At 41.2% G+C, this 20,168-nt stretch overlaps 1 protein-coding gene across 2 annotated transcripts in view; it reads right to left on the reverse strand.

Moving 5' to 3' along the window:
- The window catches only part of roraa (RAR-related orphan receptor A, paralog a), a 191,912-nt gene that overhangs the window by 34,598 nt on the left and 137,146 nt on the right, over positions 1-20,168 (reverse strand). Inside the window, exon 1 of one of the 2 annotated variants that reach the window (XM_042410685.1) lies at positions 12,313-12,436. The exons of the other annotated variant lie outside the window; for it this stretch is intronic. Coding sequence (XP_042266619.1) covers positions 12,313-12,343 — 31 coding nt within the window. The 5' untranslated portion in view covers positions 12,344-12,436. Of the gene's footprint in view, positions 1-12,312; positions 12,437-20,168 lie in introns of those variants that run through there. 2 annotated transcript variants of the gene reach the window in all.

Consider the following 20,168-nt stretch of genomic DNA (forward strand, 5'->3'; position numbering starts at 1 on the left):
GGTGATTTGAGTAGACTCACTGGTCAGCCCTGCAGTACAGTACAAGAGCCCAGGGCTGAAAGATGGTGGAGTTACTCATGAGTACAGGTGCTTTATCAGCAGACCACATGAGGGGGGTGAGGCAGTAATAACTGTAAGCTTCATCGAATGATACGCTGGACCGTCTATGTTACAGTAAATTATGAAATATCTTTATACAAGTTAAGATATCCGTTCCTCAAATAAACCAAATACATCTTCATAACTGGTTTCATCTGAGTAAAAGTAAAGGCTGTTTTAATGGCACGAGTCCTTTGTGAGTGCTGGACTCGTGCTATTAACAAAATTAAAGTGGAGATCTATCACTGGCAGTGGAAGATGGAGCAGCAGGAGCAGAACTCTCACTGTTTTCTGTCACAGCCTCAGCTGTGTGCACACACTCTCCTTGCACACGGCCATCTTTCACTCTGCCAGGCACTTGCCTCCTCGCCCACTGCGCCCACCAGGCCCGGGCAGCGCATGCCACTGCCAAACATCCATTTACTCCCTGCAGGACTCCTGCGTATCTGAAGTGGGCCTGTCATTGAGACCTGTTTAGATTTTACTGCGCTGAATGCCGGGCACACAGGTGAATATGTGTTATTTGCTCAGCTACCCACAAACACACACAATACATGTAATTAAATGCTTCGTTTAAAATCAGCTTTGATAATTTCTCTGGTAACACCTTGTCAAGCGGACCGACCACACTTGATGGAGGGTGGTAATTGCATCCCTGTAGAGGCCAGTAGCCTGCGAGGGTATGTGGGGAATTACTGTACCACACATGCCCACTAAATTCAGCCTATTAAAGCTGGAAAACACACACACAATAGCTACAATAAATAGTATGTGTGCATCTGTTAGCCTTTGTGTACCTTTTTGTTCATAAGTTCAAGCCGTGGGAGCAAACATACAAACATTAATTGGCTAATATATGAGCAGCATGGCCTGATGACCAGAGATATGTTCTCTCAACAAAGAATCCCACCTCCAACATCTTAGCCTGGAGGCAGGTTTAATGCTAACCTGCAGATGCTGCCTTTGTCTTTGAAGTGGAGCGATGGATGCAGCAGAACAGATGGAGATGTTGGATGCTTTCAGGAATTATTAATGGCACGCTATGATCCCAAATGACCTTCAGCAAATAGTCTCCCAGCACTGGAGTACACAGGCATCCCTGCACATCCATATTGTATTTAGACAACACACCTGGGTCAATGGAGAAACACAGAGCCATCGTTACTGTACTTTGAGCTCTAATTCAGTCGGGAAGGTTTGCTTCCTTTTTCACTCAAAGGCAATGCAGAGGCATCCAATCACATTAAACACAATCATATGTTTCAGAAATAGATTTGTGATTTATGCAGCAAACACACTAATTCCGTAAAGCCCAATTTGTTTCTCCCACAATGGGAACCATACACTGGAATTAATCTGCAGAAAGCATTTCCTGTAGTTTTAAAAATAAACCCTTCATCATTGGAGGCTTTTGTGGTTGCTCAAGGGATATACTATTGTGACATCAAATCTATCTTACGAACATACATCAGTAATAGCCATAAAATATCTGTTGCCTATGGATAACATTCAGTTTACAATGCAAACTGAACAATCTCTGGATTGCCTCAGAGAGAAACGGAGATGCTAAAATACACCACCCCTGCTTTTCCCTTTCATGTGATAGAAGTGACATGAAAAATTCACAGAAACTTGCTTATATTTACGCATGTATGTTGAGGAGACTAAAACGTATCAGGCATCTTTTGAAATTCTGGATGAAGTCAAACACATAGGTATACATTTAATTTCTGATAAACAGCTCATTGGACATCTAGTTTACGGGCGTAAGATCCAGTATATAATTTGAGCTTTCAGTTCTCTACTATTTCAAAGATTAGGTGATATTTAAAAATATATTTTTTAGGATCTACAACAAACATGTGTTCATAGTATTGTTTATAGAGACTCTGGGCAAATGTTATAAAATGCAGCGCAAGGATGTTCATTTAATTTGCGCTCACAAATGTGTGCAGTTAACATGTGATTTACTTACGCAGCTGCTAATTACTCAATCAGCCACTGAGACTGCCCTCCAGGCATAACTATATAGTAACAAAATTCATTTACAATGGTCGCAATTAAAATCTGAAGCTGTCTACATATGATCACTGGTAGAGTTGTTATACTTGAACTACTGTTGTCCTTTAGATAAAGCAATTTGTTCAACACTACTGCAGTGCAAGTTTTTTTCCTAATAATAACATTACATTTATAAAAGGCTTGTGTTATTGAACAAACGTCTTTCGAATAACGTAAAGATGGACAAAAGACAAGTTGCTTCTAACAACATAAATCCACTACAATATAAATGTTTTCAAAAGTGTGCAATCACGTCAGTGCATTAGCAGCTCAGTGATAGCCATGTTCAAGTTACAGTCACAATTCATACATTTCTGTATTTTAAAACGATAGAAAATATAAGGGAGCATCTATTGTTGTGTTTGTGCAATCATTTCATCTTGCTGTTGGTATGTAGTGAAAATTTAATTGATCGACTAGGTAATATAGCGTATCACTTCATGATGTGATAATGGCACAATTTTCTTTTCCCAGCAAAACCTTCCTTTAAAAAATCTGCAACAATTTCTCCATGCAAAAATGGTCCTTCCACAATCCTGTTATTTGCGGGATCCTCGTTGAATTAATATACATATGGGACAGAAATGTCATGAGGGTGTGCCTTCAGAAACAGAAGGCCAACAGAAACATAAACAATCTAAAAAAATACATATATAAAAATATATTTTTTAGGATCTACAATAAACATGTGTTCATAATATTATTTATAGAGATTCTGGGCAAATGTTATAAAATGCAGCGCAATGTTGAGCTGCACTTTTAAGGATGTTCATTTAATTTGCACTCACAAATGTGTGCAGTTAGCATGTGATTTACTTAGGCAGCTGCTAATTACTCAATCAGCCACTGAGACTGCCCTCCAGGCATAACTATAAAGTAACAAAATTCATTTACAATGGTCGCAATTAAAGTCTGCAGCTGTCTACGTATCTGCACATCTCTAAGCACAGAGTGGCACAAGGAAGGCACACAAATCTTAGTAACTGGTCCTCTGTATTTTTACTATAATTACCTTTTGTGAACACTAACAATAAACTGCAAACTCTGAACCTAACTGAAGCTGCAGTGCTGCAACAGAGGACAGCAATATGAATGTGTTACACTTGTATGGGTTTAATTGAGGTTATACAGTTCCTATATTTAGGGGTAATTGCAGGCTATTAGGATGAACCAGGCAACAATGTCCTACAATGTTTGTACAGCATATGCAAGGTCTACAGCCTGCAGTTTCTAGAGAATAAATACTGTGCTGGTGCTCTCATAAGACACAGGATGTCTTCAAAGAGCTACATCTAAGGGAGGAATTGATCAGACATTTTTCACACACTCCATAAGAGTAGAAAGGAATAAATTATTTTTACGGTGTCCATCTCCTTATATACCACGGCCTCTGATTAATTACCTTAAGGCTTGCTAATGAGAATGTGTAAATGAATACAATGTTAGTCAACTATGTATACCATGTTTACTCAAGTTTGCTGAGGCCTTAGAAAAAACAAAATCCCTTATGTATAAATTATAATAATCCCACATCAAGAGAAAGAAAAAAAAAAATCCATGCTGAGATCAAAGCAGAAAGGCCCGATGTAATCATGTGTCAAAAGATCAAAACACAACTTCCTTACCCACTCAAGTGGGCAAGGTATGTCAGACATACAGTAGTTTTACTCTGATCATGCTCATTTGGAGAAAAATCTGCTTCACCTATCTCCCATCATGTCCTCACTCATTTCCCCTCTTACCTCTTACCTTTAGTTTATCCAGAGTGACAGCGAATATGTACCAGAACAATGAGGCGGATACATAATGAGAAAAAATATGAAGAGTTGTAATTTGTCTGTGCTGAAAATAAAATCTAAGCGTGAGTTTCCTGAGGTTTAGATTTGAGCTGTGGCAGCATTTTATTCCCCACAAAAATTAATGACACTTAAATTATTCTGTGGCATGCAATCATGAACATCTGAAAAGTGTAGAATACACAAATTTAAAATGATTTTGATATTTAAAAAAAAAAAATCTAAATAGAATAATGACTTCCTGCTGGACAAAAACAAATGCCATACCCTCCAACACATGCACACACACAGAGTCTGAGAGCAGCTTCCCTCCCATCTCTTCTCAGACAATGTTGTTACACCACTCACATGGAACATGTTTCATCACAGCAGTGTATCACCTCTAAACATTTAATTTGCAGAAGAAAAGCAAGCTCTCCTGTCTTCTGCAAATTTGCCATTTGTTTACTGGGACTGATGTCTGGACTGGTGTCACGTCTGGAACCCCATTAGCTTTCCTGTTGACCACATGTCCAGACACAGCAACATAAACTGTGTTAAGAAATAAGAAAACTGACAGTATTATTCTTCAATTGATAAGACCATACTGGATGTATCTGTCTGTGAGCCTGTGTATGACTGTGTAAACACTGCTACCGGACAGTGTATTTGCAAACACTGGAGCATTAGCAATAAAACTGTGGGTGATGTGTTTGACAGTAGGATGTCAATAGCAACGGGCTGTACAGCTTTGATAGTAATTGAGAATACTCTGGGCAGACTACTCTCTTGCCCCCAGTCACACATTAAAGGCATTAAAACACCCATCAGCGCTGTTGGAATAGGACTGTCTTCCTCTTCCCCTCCAACTATTGACAAAAACAAAACTTCGAGACGACAGCTGCTGATTTGTAACTAAGCGACAGATCCCCGCAAGCAAATAAAGCAGCCATAGCAGTCTTTTTGCTAGAAAACTCTATTTGTTTCTCTTTGACAGAAATCCACTGAACAGCACATAAACCCTTAAAAGTTTACATGAGGATGCATTTTTTGAGAAACCGAGGAGCTATTTCTTTCAATTCATCTGATGCCTTTGTTCCCATGTATTGGATTCAGGGAGCTCTGTGAAAATGAGCAAAGTGAGAGTTTTTTTTACATCAGGGATGAAGATCCTTTTTTTCGCCATAAATTAGGCTCCTGTAAGAGGGTGATCATAAGCACATCCTGAGACTTTGAGCGAGGGTCTTTGCTGAGGCTGCTGTTGTTGGGGCTGGACTGGGCTGAGCTGAGCAGCTAGGTTGACAAGGACCTGTGCTCAGCACTAGGAAAGCTCTCATCCAGAAACAAGAAGCCCAGGGGAACAAAGACAACAATATGCCAAAAAAAACCCCACTTGAAAACAACAAAACAACCCAAAAAAGCCTCCAAAAGAGTCAGTGGTGGGTGATTGCCAGCTGCACTCCAGATTACCAGGCTCTCTAAGAGTCTTTTAGCAATCGCTAAGAGCTGTAGCATCATCTCCAGCTCCTTAATCAGTTCAGCTGGGGAGGGATGGATCCTGACATGCAAAAGGCTCAGCACGATGGGGAATAAACTCATAATCAGCAATCAGATATTCCACATTGCTAGAGGGGGCGGGGAGCTCATCTCAGATAGGTCAAGGATCTCTCCACAGCCAGTTAACCCCTTTGCTCCAGCTGGGAAACATCCACACACTCATTGTCTAGGACACACATAGTTTGGTTGGCTCTCATGCCTGACTCGCTGAATTGGGATGTTCAGACTGTCACTTGCAAAGGAGTGCATCTTTTTTTTTTTCCCTCTTGTACATCAACTGAGTGAATACAGTTTAATTTTCAAATGCTCACATAGTCTAGAAGTTTATAAATGGGGTTGGATTTCATTAAAGCACCATGTCCCTGATTAAGCCATGTGCTGCGCCTTTAAACAAAGTTCATTGCCTTGCACATTCTACCTCCTTTCATCTTTGTAATTAGCACTGAAGCAGCATTTCTTTTATTTCAAATGAATGCATGTGCATAAAAAATCAATCTTAAGCAGACTGTTCTGGCAAGGCTGTTTTTCTTTGTTATTTATGATGATAGAATTCCTTTCATGCATTCTAGTTGGGGCGAGGAGCGCCTAATGCTGCTAACCTTGAGTTAGTTTTCACTCCGGCCCACTTGGGTTCCTGTGGGAGACTCAAACACGCTTTGTTAGATTCTGCTGCCTGGCAGCGACACTTAGCCAGTGTCGACACTCACGGCGAAGTTGAGAGACTGTCATAACTTCTAAACTCTTTGGCACAGATATTCTTATCATTTGTCTTTCTTGAAGAGCACCCCCTAGTGCTCCGGAGGATTCACACTTTGTTTGTTCATCAGCGCGTACGCCAGATCAGATGAGTGTAAATGATGCCGTCCTACAAGTAGAACCCCTAATGGTCTCTGCAGGGACATGTAATCAAACGCCTCACACGCCTCTCTCCCTTTTGTAATCAAGCGGCGGAGCGCATGTTGTGACGACCTTTGTTATAACGCTGCCTGTTCCCTCATCTCATCAAAATTCCGTGCACCTCTCATTTTTCATCCTCCGTTCCCCGCCAGGGTCCCTAGATGCCGCAGGCATTCTCCATGGAGCAGAGGGGAGTGTGACCCAGTATGCTGTGACCTCTGACCCTTGCTCATTCTCTGACTCTACAGCATACTTGTGCTGCAATTTTAGCAATGCCATCACTGTGTACAGTCTTTCTCTTACAACAAATTCCACTAATATTCATACGTGCAACGTAGGAAATCAGTTTCAAGTTCATGGCTTTACCACGCCATATCCATAGTGTAACTGCTGAGTAAGCTATGCTAGTTACGGCTCTTATCAACTGCTGTCACTGAGAGCTCGTTTTGAGCCACCCTAGGTCACATTAACACCAGAAAAGTACTCCGCTCTCATCTCACCTCTGCTGGGCTGACACAGGAGGAGGATAAAGGTGATAAACCACACAAACAATACTCCTCTTCTTGCCTGCTGCCGGCATGCTTGCCTAGCAGGGAGATCTGATTACAACTGAGAAGAGAGCAGCTTGGTGTTTCATGGAAAAGCAGGTCAACTGGAGAGTGCTGTCAGAGCTCAGGAGTCACCGGCCTGATGGAAGAGGAGGAAAAACTATCCGACATGGCAGGGAGAGACGGAGGTTTGTCTCTAGCCTTACAGTATCAGGCTTTATTTACTCTGCCATTAAGAACAGAAGGGAGAGCAGAAATGATAGAAGTGATAGGACCGAGCGTACGACTCTAGGGAGAGATGCATTAGTGTTGTCTGGTGTTCCTCCTCCTCACCTTCTACCTCTTACGGTTTCTCCCCCGTCTCCCTCTGGCTCACACACAGGAGACAGCGCTGCCCCACTGCCAACACCTAAACTCCTTATGTGTTTTTCTGTCCTCAGTGTTTGAGTCAGACAAAACGCAAAATCAATAATGCTTTTTCTCCCCCATTTCCTCTTTGATGCAACTTCAAAAAGCCAATGGACAGCCCTCCCGAGGCCCACAGAGGGAAAAAAAGCCAATGGTACGAAACACGCTCAGAATGAAAGGAAAAACACTTCACCCTTTACTCTCTTAAAACACTGTTAACTTCTAAGCCCCAAATGGCAAAGCACATGGGGCACAGCAGGGCATGTGAGGCTGTAGAAATGTTATTTACGCTTATTATTAATCTAAAATACGTATTGTACATTATTTTTAGTAAGTCCACACTGATAGGATGCATGTCAGTATTTAAATAACCACAAATATCAAACCATTACAATGTAAAGAGAAGAGTTTCTGTGAACAGTGACAGTGAAAATATCTCTGTACATATTCTACAGTGAGCTACATGAAGAAAGGGGAAAAAAAATGAAAGTAGAAATGTTCTTTAACTCCATGGACTGTGGTATATGATTATCTAAGGAGTGCTGACAGAGGAAGTATTCTATCAGCAGCTAAATGCTGCATGACAGGGAGACACTTCAAAGGATCTATAAGTGACTCCTGAAATACTGAGTGAAAGTAAAGTAGGAAATTACCCTTAAGTTAGAGGCATTTGACTAAGCCCAGCTAGATGTTTTACCTGACTGGAGAGTCAAATCGAGAACCCTGACTGAACTTGGTGTGAATGTTTCAGAAAGAGCAAAAATCATCATTGTGTGATGGTTATCTTGAGCTGCTGCTGCTGCTGTTTGTTGTAGCCTGCTGTTTGATTGGGCATAGGACAGGAGAGTCATTTAACCTCGGCTGTGATTGGGCTAATCTGTCAAAACCACAAGGTGTGAATGACAAGACAAGATGACTGACGGAGCTGTCTGGCACTCTGGCAATGGCTTGGATGGAGGTGTAGATTAATCTTTGTACAATATAAATGCTGTGCTCAGACATGGCTATGATGGCATGTTTATTTGATTTGCCTGTATGTATGGGCAAATCACTTCCACAGTAATCAATCATTTGATACTGAGAAGGTATTCATTTGGTATCAGTACAGACAGTAATTATGTATTTCTGTAAAATGGTGAAAAATGTTCTCTTATTTTTGTTTTGTAGGTATTTTGATTATTTTTAATTTGTGTTTTGGTAACTGGTGTAGCAAGCATGTACATTATTAATCATGATAATCTATAAAGTGATTTGTATAATTAAGTACAGGCTGGTCCATAGCAATTAATAACCATTTCAAAAGCATTACTAACATTAATAACAAAAAAAAACAAAACATAGCCTTGTAAACAAAACTAACTGATGGTAATAAAAAACATAAAACACAATATCTGCTCTCCTCTCCCCTCCTCTCCTCTCTTCTCCTCTCCTCTCCTCTCCAGAGTGCACCTCCCTATCCTCCCAACTTCTATGGAGCCAAAATCAAAAATCCATGCTCTCAATGGGCAGTCAATATCTCATTAACCAGTCTCTCCACACACAGTCAGGCAGCCAGGATGTTCGTCTCAGTGTGCACAGCACAGACTGGCACACCTCACACACTTTAATAACCTGTGGGGACGCCATTCCACTTCCTCAGCCAGCCAAGAGGCAAGAGAGAGGGCTAAAGCACACACCCTCAGTCGGCCAGAGTGACTCTTGTTTGTCTCGTCTTTCCTGTCTCGTCTTTCCAGATATGATCTTTTCAATTCGACCGTAACATGTAAATGTTCTCTTAGAGGAGGTGAAATTAAATCAAAACATTTTTTATAAATGCAGATTTTGTGGGATATATAATTTTAGGGTTCTACGAAATTTTATTTCATAGCATTAATATTCAAATTTGAATTATATGTTCACATTCAAACAGATTATTTTAATCACAGAGTAAAATGCATTTGGTTTTTTTTACATGATGGAAGAACACCTCTTCTTGAAATATTTCTTCTTTGTAATTGGGTCTTTTATTTTAAATCCTTGCAGGTGACTTGTGCTATATTTGCCTTCACCTTAATCTGTGGTGATTTTTCCTTTGGCTCTTCATGTCCTCAGCCCCTAACTGGATAATAGCCAATCTTGTTAACCTCTGCTTTAATGTGTGAGAGCCTGCAGCACTGGGTAGTGAGCACTTCAATCGGCCACTGATAGAAAGAGACAAAGAGTACTAAATCTACAGCAAATATTTACAGCCTTGTTAACATAGCCTTAAAGCGTCTATCACAAGATATTTAGCTTTACCTTCTCTACGGCCCCAGAACATTTTTACAGTCTAGTACACACTCATGTTAAATCACATATTTATGTGCTGTCTGCATACACTGTAGTGCCTTCCTGGGCCCTGCTTTCGACAATTTCAAAAATTGCAGCTACGTATACTTCCCCACAATAACACTCTTTTGCAAGGGTTAATTATATGTACTTGGGATGAGACGCACTTTTTACCTTTTCTGTCAATCCACACATCAAACAACTTACTTTAATTATGTAATTGGAATTTTCATCTTAATTGTGCTGAGTAGGCTGGCTAATTTGCATGGGGTAATGAGAGGGATGTTTCCATTACAGGTAATTAGGTACTTGAGAGGCAGTGGTGTGGTAGATAGGCTGAATAGAGAGGGAGAGGTGGGTAGGGAGGGTGCAGAGTATCGACAAAGCCATAGAGAGAAACACACAAGAGATGTTTGTTATAATATATCATCATTGTTTTGTAATGTACAGTATGAAAAACAATATAAAACAGTCAAAAAAGGCACATGCAGTATAATCATGTAACCATGTTAACAAAACAATAAAGGAGTGTATGCCAAGACAGCAAGTCATTGTGCTCCACATCCATTTCACTGACCATTTTCAGGAAGAAATTACTACTGCGGTGTAAATTAGTTTCTAATTATACTGCTTGTTCACATTTTAATTTAATTTCTGACATTGTCACAATAACCTATCATGATAACAGCAGCTCCTGTCAAACTGGAAGCACTAATAAGGGGAAAGACAGAGCTCAAAGGAGAGATAAAAACAAGCAGAAACTGGCTAGTAAACAGGTTCACTTTTACAAGTGTTAATGACAAATACAGAAAATGTCAGTACATGGCTCGTCTCTATTAATTTGTCTAAATGAAATTAATCAATTTTAAAAAATGTATTTTAAAAAAAGTGTTCTTCTACATTGAGCCAAGAAAAGAAGAAATATACACATTGAAATTCTCACATGTATGCCACACATTTAAAGAAATGCACAAAAGCCGCACAACACAAGACACCCGATTCTGTCCAAAAATGTACGATTTCATTAAGCCCTTCAATAGCAATTTCATATAAAGGACATTGGGTCAAAGGCCATTTTTCATATGTGTCTCACTAAGAATAAGATAGAGCACTGCACTCCCTCTCAATTTCACACAAAGTCAGACGCAAATGACTATGAGCCTCACCTCATAAATGAATTCTCACACACTATGATCAATAGAATAAAAGAAATGAACACAATGGTCAGTCACATGGAGCATGATACTTGGATGGAAAACTTAAATGTAAAAATACAAAACACAGTCAGGATCAGCTGCAAGGGTTGGTATCAATATTACTAATATAGCAAGTAATCTAAACATTTAATTATAGCATTATTTCTTTCACACATTAACTATATTTGTAGGTATTTTTTGTGTATTTTGAACATGCTCCACTGCCTTTTTTATGATTAAAAAACTAAAAAACATAAATTTGTTTTTTGACACGCGGGAAGACAAAATAGCAGCAAATGTTAAACCAAATCATAATTTCTAGTATTTTTCAGTTAACGCAAAATGACAGCTGCCTGTTCCTCATCATGATTATTGTATCTGATTGTATCATGTGTGCATGTGAGCACATATGTCTGGAAACGGTTGTTCACATTTGGTCTACATGGAAGAATTAAAGTGAATTCATATGCGTGAAACACATGATCATGTGCATGTGTGTCTACGCCGGTGTGCAAGCATGCATGAGAGAAGTGTATGCTGTACTGTATGTCTGACTGCACTTTCAGTATCTGTCTGCACGGATGTGTGTGTGCGCATGTATGCTTGTATGATGGAGGGGGAGGAAGAGTTGGGATTAGGCATACTAGATCAACATCACAGCGACTGGGAGGACCCAGTCCTGCTCTCATGGCCACACATGTAAACCCGACTACCCAAAAAATAGGTCAGTGGAACACAACACACTCGCGCACAGATATACACACACATGCACTAGTATCAACTCAAAGAATCACAGTCTGCCAGTCGTGCCAGTGCCTTGTCGCCCGTCTGCGACCCATGTTCAACACTGCCACGCACATCTTCCCGCGGAATAGACACGTCCTCTGGACTGGAACAACAGGATTAAGAACGGGGCAGAGAGGAATAGCGACCCCCCCCCAACCCCCATGCCCCCTTCTCTCTCTTTCTCTGACCCCCTGTCCCCCCCTCTCTGTGCATGCTACCTCACATCTAAGCCAAAAAACTTCTGCTCTGAAGCTCAGGAGCTGTTCTCGTCAGAGATGTACCCGTGCAAAGATTACACCGGCTGTGGTTTCCAGAGCACCCCACACAACAGCAGCAGTGAGAAAACACACACTGAGAACAATAAAATCAAGGCAAGAATACCTTTACAGATTTTTTAAAGAAGTTAAAGAAGCTCAGTTTCTATTTCTCAACAAAAAAATAAATTCTGTTCATGCATGAAAAGACATATTAGAAAAGCTTAATTTACTTGCATGCATTCAGAAGCACTGTAATACTGTATTTCTCCCTCCCTCCCCCTCTCTCTCTCTCTCTCTCTCTCTCTCTGCCACACTCATGCCTTGCAAATGAAATGCAAAGAGTTGGCAGGCTATGAATAGCGGAGCCGTACTTCCCTACTTGTTACTCTGGGTGCAGGATCAGCATGCATTTTGCTCTTACCTTTCATAGCTGAAATCACAAAATACATCATTAAGCTTCGAGTCCATAAGAGAACAACTATCACAGCGCAAAGCCCTCCACTGCTGTCTCAGCAGCAGCTGGCCAGCACAGCTCTGTCTCTCAGCCTCCGAGCATGACCACACCAGAATCCATGTGACTGTGACATCAGTGTTCATGTCTGACTGCTCCCCACCCACTAGCCTTTGATTGGCACAGCATGCAGCCAGTAGGGGCGCTGAGAGCTCAGGCAGGGAAGCTGGCCCTCTTCCCACTGATTGCAGTCAGAGCCTTGTATGCCGGCTTGCTAGACACAGCACACTCTCACTATCTTCTGTGGCTTATCTTTTTAGTGCAAGGATAAAGTCAGAACCAGTTCTAGCAGACACCAGTTTTTCATGCTCTCGCTCTGCCCTTTCTACTCTCTTGGTTTTCTGTCTTTAAAAATGGTGCAATGTCAAGGATAAGAAAAAAGTCAAAGAGGGGATAAAAGGCTAGACGGGGGATGAGAGGGGGGGAGCAGGGGGGGAAAAAAACAGAGGAAACAACAGACATTGCAAGCAAAAAAAAAAAGAAAAAAAAGAGGAGCGCGGAGAACATGGATAAGAGGGGATGTGTAATTTTTCTGTAGCTCAAAGATCGAAGTGCTCTGCTCTTCTCCTCCTCCCTGTCTGTAGGTATGAGTGATCAGTGTGAGGCCAGATGTCTGCGAGCAGCAGTGGGCCCTACACGGAGAGAAGATGAGTGGAGCCTCAGCTTCTTCTCTTGACCTCTCAGAGGACCCGTATGCCCCGCTCTCTCTCTCTCTCTCTCTCTCTCTCTCTCTCTCTCACTTTCTCTCTCTCTCTCTCCAACTGCTCTCACACACTCCTTTGACAGGTGAAGAAGGAGAGATAGTGACGGAAGGGTTTGGATGATCCCCTCCACCCCACAGCGACCGGGCGATGAGTTTCTTGCTATCATTTCTTCCTCTCTCTCTCTCTCCCTCTTGTGCCCCTCGCTCTCGCCCCCTGCTTCCCACTTCAGTCTCTACCTCACTCTCTCTCTCTGTTTCTCTCTCTCTCTCTCCTCCCCCTCTCCTTGCTCATCCTCTCTCTCATATGATAATCTGTTCTGACTCCTAACCAGCTGCCTCTCTCTGATACAATATTCTGGTTTTAGTGCAATCCAGCCTTGGCCAATAACCACGTTGCATTTGGCATGTCCATGAATAAGCTGGTGTTCATATCATCTCGCCTCAAGACAAACATCAGACACTGCAATATTTGAAATCTAAAAATTAAAGGGCAAAAAATATTTTTTTACACCACCGGTATTTCAAATTTGGAGATGGCGGAAGATCATTTCACATTCTCTATAGTTGTTTGACGTTAATAACACTACTACAGCAGTGGGTATTTGCCACAGAATTATGATGCTTCCGCAGGGAAAGAATTTCACATTAACAATGCAATTGTTACAGACATTTTGATTATTTATTTATTCCTGTTTTACACTCTAAATATCTATATTCATTTGATGTCTTCTATTGTGTGCAATTCATTGAATAAAGGTACGTCTAACAATATATATTATGGAAATGAGGACTCAGCAGCATGCAACATAAATCTTCCCATGACAATGTTTCATTAGGACCTCTATGATCCATTAGAGACACTAAACACATTAACTCACGTTGTGTCAACACTGGTCTCTTATTGCACACCGTCTAATGAACAAAATATCATTCAGAGGCTGATAGCATCAAATGGAGCGTGTCTGGGATACAAACTAGACAGGCCTTGGTAAACTATTCAAACAATGTGATGTCAGAGACAACGCCGTCGTCTCATTTCAATGATGACATCTTGCCACAAGATCTTAAAAGTTCACTAGATGAGTCAGGGCCGATGCCCACGCAGGGACATGTTTAACTGCCACTATCTGTGGTTGTCTGGCAAACTGGCTGTTGTATCAATCTTTCTAGAACCAGCCAGGGCTCGACACGCTGAGCTATGAGCTACAAGAACAAAAACATGATATCAGGGGCTGAGTCTGTTGGCTGGTTATCCAAGAACATCTGAGAGGAGGATAACATCCATATTACAACCTGAGCGTCAGAAGAGGGTTAGAAGGCATACTTCTTTTGTCTGCTTACAGTCTGTGAGGTGAATAAGTGAGTTCCCTACAGGTTAGGAAGATTATGACAACATAGTTCTAACAATAAAAAAAAAGTAAAAGCTGTAAAATATGACATTGCAATGTAACACACAGAAACAAAAGGCTGTTGGACTCGGTGTTTTTCATCTGGAGAAAGTTGCCTTTCACAGATCTTTTCAGTGAACTATAAAGTGAAATATTGTCTCTCAGGGACTTACTGTCCAGTGACTTCTCTCCCTTTCAACTTTCACATTTAAAGGGTTGGTTCACTCAAATTACAAAATAAAAAAAACACAATTTGATTTCTACCACAGAAATAGTCCTATAAAAATAAGTTGTCTTTTAAAAAAATCTTGTGTATTTCTTTCATTACTGTGACCACCACAAACAAAATCCAGTTCATCTAGAATGTTTTGGGTTGCCCGCAGAAATCTCAGAGAACCTGGGCAGATAAAACCAAACCTATCTGGATGGCCAGATACCACCATAGGTAAAAATATGTTTGCCTTTTGTAATTTGGGTGGATGGATGCTTTAAGAGAGACAAAAAAATGATAAATTGGTCTTGATGTTGTTCTTTTCCGTTCTGCAACAAATATAGTGCCTTCAACTGTATATAATTGTGCTTAAAAGCCTGGTCCTCCCTAAGGAGAGATGTTTCCAGCAAAGCTGCTTCATTTGCTCTTGATCACATTCTTCCTAGACTGCTCCACATTACCAGTGACAGAATGCCAATATGCTGCTGATACGTGTTCATTAGAGCATTGATTAAACCACAAAGGCACTGATGGTCAAATGTCTGTGGGTATTAATGTGGTGTCGTGAAGCCATCAATGGAATCATTTTAGTCAATCGTTTCTTTATGCTCCTGAGTATAAAAGAGAAATTGTGAAAGTGATGTTGCTGTCAACTGATTCTGAGATGATCCAGGAACTAAATTTCTGCATTTAGACCAGTAAAGTCATGTGTCTCAGACTCCTCTTGTATTAATTCAAGCAAATGTATTTACTGTAAACAAGCTCTGTGGAATGGAATTCAATTGAGATGTGGTGCAGAGCATCCACTGGTGCCCCCGGAGGAGAGGAGAGGACCAGAGCTGATAATGGCCTCATTAGCAGTCTGTCAGTAGCCATTCTACGCACAGACTCCGCCATGCAGCTGATCCACGTTAACTCAAGCTATTCTGGACTGGCCTCTAAGAGCAAGGACCTGTAGTCTTCACGCTGTTGCACTCTGTGGCCTTTGACCCCACAGGATAAACAGTTATGGACTTCCTCATTTTGTGCCCCCACTCTTGTCAGGATATATTTTAGAAAGCTGAGGCTTATATTCCACCACAGAGCCACCCGGGTGTTTGGAACTGCACCACAAGCCTGAAGCAGCGGTAGAATTAACAAGCTCCAACAGGCACTCCATGAAAACAATACAGATCAATTTAATATAGATGCCAAGGAGTGGAGGGCATAATATTAGAACCATAACAGCACCGGCCCACACCACACAATCATAAACCAATTTAGGGCCATTCCAGGCAATTTCCTGGGGGCTTCCACTTGTGGGAAGACTTCAATAAATCACACAGACAACAAAGGGAATATCTATTTCAGTGAAAATAGAGGACACTATTGGGTTATGTCCAGAGGACTGCGGAGGGTTGCATTTAAAGACATGTTTAAATAAGAACAGCAAGAGTTTAGAAACATACTACGCACAGATGCTTTGCCTGAGTTTTATGGTATAATGTGTAGCTACAGGAAATGCTGTTAACTCATTACGGCTAATGGATTTTCCATGGAGCAGCACAGTGTGTCTAGTCAAGCGAGGTAGCAGCTGTAGGTATAAGCCTCATGCTTTTTACAATCTTAACAGTTACACTCTGATCAGATAACTCTATATTAGTGACTATACACTGCCCTTCATCCTTTATATGCACAGCAGCCCCCAGGCCAGCTCAGCACTATTCTCTCTCTCTTTCTATCTGTCACTCAATGCACATACACACAAACACAATATTTTTAGAACAGCAGGGTCAAAAGGAAGAGATATGAAAGCATATCATTCCTACATAGGTGAAGTGTTCACCTGTCAACTGTCTTATAATCAGAATCAACAACACAGTACTTATAGTGAATGGTTGACAAGGCTATAGCCTTTTGTTTTACTGCCATGGTTATTTATAGAGCTAAATTTAAATCTTTTTTTTTTTTGAAAAGACAGAAAAATAAGAGTCTCTGGTATTTCCAAATCAATTGAATCAAATGTTTTAGGTAAATAAAAAATGTTCAAGTTCTGTGTCACCATGGCAGCAAAGCCAGTTTGTCCTCTGTGGACTGACCAAACTTCACATCACTTACTTGCATGCCTGCTCCATGTTAAATGACCCCTTGCAGGTATGAGTCAGGTAGTGACAAGAGGCTGTGAACAAAGTGATAACTACTTCAATGGAAAACATCAAACACTCTCAGCTGCTTTTTTTTTTTGTGCTTTTTTGCGGTTTTGTTTAGTGGCTGTGTTGCTATAACTACACCAGGACATTTCTTCCTGTCTTTGGGCATTTGAGCAGCAACAAAAGTGTTTACAATCTGCCGACTGGAACTGGCTGTTCAATTGATTGATACAACCTTGAAAAAAAATATGCACCTCATACACAAAGTTATTCAACAAAGATTGTTGTTTAATTGACTGGAATAAATCAGTTTGTTTACTTGGTTTGTCGGATGCAAAGGCAGCGGTAAAGAGAGATCATCAGCTCTGCTGGAGTGCTATCATATATCTCACGGAACAATCTTTCAATAGATCAATAGAAATCAGATTTAACAATGAATTGTAGCGCATCTCTTTTGTGCAAGGCTGCCCTTGGGGACAGAGAGGAAAGGGATAGGATGATAGAGAGAGAAGGAGCGAAAGGGAACGAGGTGGGGAGATTATCGCAGGCATGGCAGCCTGTGTGAGAGGCTTAGCCTGGCTAGGCAGGGAGGTGGAACCCTGTGAATTCTAATGAACTGGCAAGACTCCCCCAAAACCAGCTCCATCTCCATGGCATGAGGACGACAGGAGGGAAGGAGGAGGTGATTAGGAAGGCGCAGCTCCTGCACAGCAAACCAAACAGAGCAGGTCATTTTCCCTGTGATAATTATGGCTATAACCAGGCATGAGGGATTGGTAATGGACCTGCTTATTCTTCATGCCCTGCAAAGGCAACCACTGAGCCTGTCAAGGGGAAAAGCATGATGATGTGTTTTTTTTCCCTGCTGGTAGGGTGACTGTGGTAAGAGTTGCAATGGCTGTTGAAAAGGGCAGCAGGGGAACTTGGCCTTTGAGGGAGAAGTTAACGAATGAACTTCATTATTGAAGAGCATACCAGGGAGACCCCCCGGAGTGTGTGATGTATTACCTAGCGTCAAACTTACACACTCCCCCAACATCACCAATATAGCCCGACGTCAGCTCTGGGGGGAGGTAGGCGTGTAAACTAAAATAGTTAACCTTCTGGCTTAAGGCTAGAAAGAAAGAAGAAAAGAGAGAAATAAACAGTGAAGTACAAGATTTGCATCAATAAAGTTGTTTTCAATAGAAAAAAGATCTATTTTAAAACCTCTAAATTTACTCAATATTTCCTCTGCAGTTTTTCAACAATTTCACCATTATTCTCTCTCCTGAAACACCAAAGTGAATAATGAGGCAGTGCCTTTTTCCTGTGACTGCTCAGTGCAGAAACTCTCAGAAGAAAACTGCTTTAGCTTAAACTAACACATTTAATGTTCACTATGACTTCAGGTAATGGTCCGATGAGGCAGTCCAGATCAACGCAATGTAGATTACTCCCATTTATTAAAGAGCAGCTCTGTTCAAACATGAAAGTAACTTTTCCTAAGTTCTATGAGCTTTATAAAAACAAGTGAGTCACCAGAGGGACTAATGTTTTCCTCAAGATTGAGGGAGATCTTCAGGCTATGTGCGACGTGCACCACTTAGCCTTCCCCTTTCCCCTCCTCCACCGGGCCTGGATGGAGTTTCTCTACGGCGGATGGGACGAAGGAGCTCTTTTACCGTGCGCACTCTCAATACTTTTACTCTTGACTTATGAGGATGCCATGGGTGCAGGGGAGTGATTCATCACTGGGTGTGCTCCTCTTGCACCCTCACACATTAGTAATGTGGTCCGCTGAGGAGGAGTCCTGTCATCAGTCTGTACCTGGACCCTCTGAACAAGGTAGGTCAACAGGAGGCAGCAGCGACTGGCCCACTTTTAGTCTTTCACAGCACCTTTAAGTTTCCTCCAGCTCTGCCACAACTGAGCCTGACAGACACACTAAGACCAGCCTGGTCAAGGGGAGACAGTGCCTCAGTGCTGCAACTGGTATACTCACTATATCTGGTGACTCATTGAAGCTTGTCCTCCCAATGCCCAAAGTATAATGCCCAAACTTGGGTGAGAGGTTAAAGTGAAAAGGAAATAACTTCATTCAAAACATTACAGACTGTAAATAGGAAAAAGTAGAAAAACAAAGAAGAAATGACTCAGAGTTTGCATGAAAAGTTCCCAGACTTATCCATCTGAAACGGCCTGAGGGAATTTCATCACAAGACTCCCTAGTCTTCTGTAATACAGACGCAACAAAATAAGTGGCAAACACATGATCGTCTGTTCTTTCATGAAATATAGAGCCACTGTAAGTCAGCATAAGCCTTTGACCTTAACATTGCAGGTAATGCACATTTAAATACCTACCTCAGTATTCATGTTTGTCATTTTACTTGTGAAGATTAGGTGTAAAAAGGCTATTTGAAACCAAAACACAGGATTAAGGGATAATGCTGCTCTGTGTCTTGTGAGTCGACCTTGATTCTGTAATCCAGCACAATACTGGAGAACAGCATATTTCTCTCTCTTGTACATTCAATACTCACACTGTAGCACAGCTCACTCTGATGTAATGGCAAAAGCATAATGGCACCATGCCGAAGGAGAAAGTAATCTGAATTAAGACGAACTTCATTGTAATATCTGGGTAATAGAAGTGGAAATAGTATTACAAGATTTGTACAAAGCAACACATTGCTGACAGCGAGTCACATTTGACTAGATATAAAAGGAGGCTACACTGTGTGAAAGTGAAATGGAATAAAAAATAAAAAAAAAAGTGAATTGATTTGAATTACGCAGACCTGAGCTTTAATGACCATGGTGAGAAATGAACTTGATCTTTAAAGTGAACCAACCTGCAGTCAGCCACGGCATTATTAAGGACTATACCACTTAATCAGAGAGGACGCCAATTTAGCAAGGAGCTAACTATGCAGGAGGGACCCTCTGTGGCAGAAACACATTATAGAGCATTGTGTCACCTGACTCACAAGCAGGTATGTATACATGCTCTCCTCTCTTCTCCCAATCTGCCTTATTTTCCTGACTCCATATCTCCTTTCCCGTTTCTTTTTTCTTTTTTTTTTCTTCTTTTTTTTTCCCTTCACAGTGCCGCAGACACAGTAGAATGAAAACCTGCCTTTGATGTCTGGGATCCTATAATGCTGAGCAGTAGAAATCCGCATGCCTGTTATCTGTAGAATCTTAATGATGACGGCTAACTTCACAATGGGTTAACCACATCTCTCTGTTCTCACACTGTACACCCACAGAAACACAAATTAATAGCAACGGGGAAAAAAAACAGCATTTCTCTAATAAAGCAGATTCAACAAAATGCGCACAATGCGATC

This window comes from Thunnus maccoyii, chromosome 5 (assembly GCF_910596095.1).
Source record: "Thunnus maccoyii chromosome 5, fThuMac1.1, whole genome shotgun sequence".
In the NCBI taxonomy this organism is placed as follows: domain Eukaryota; kingdom Metazoa; phylum Chordata; class Actinopteri; order Scombriformes; family Scombridae; genus Thunnus; species Thunnus maccoyii.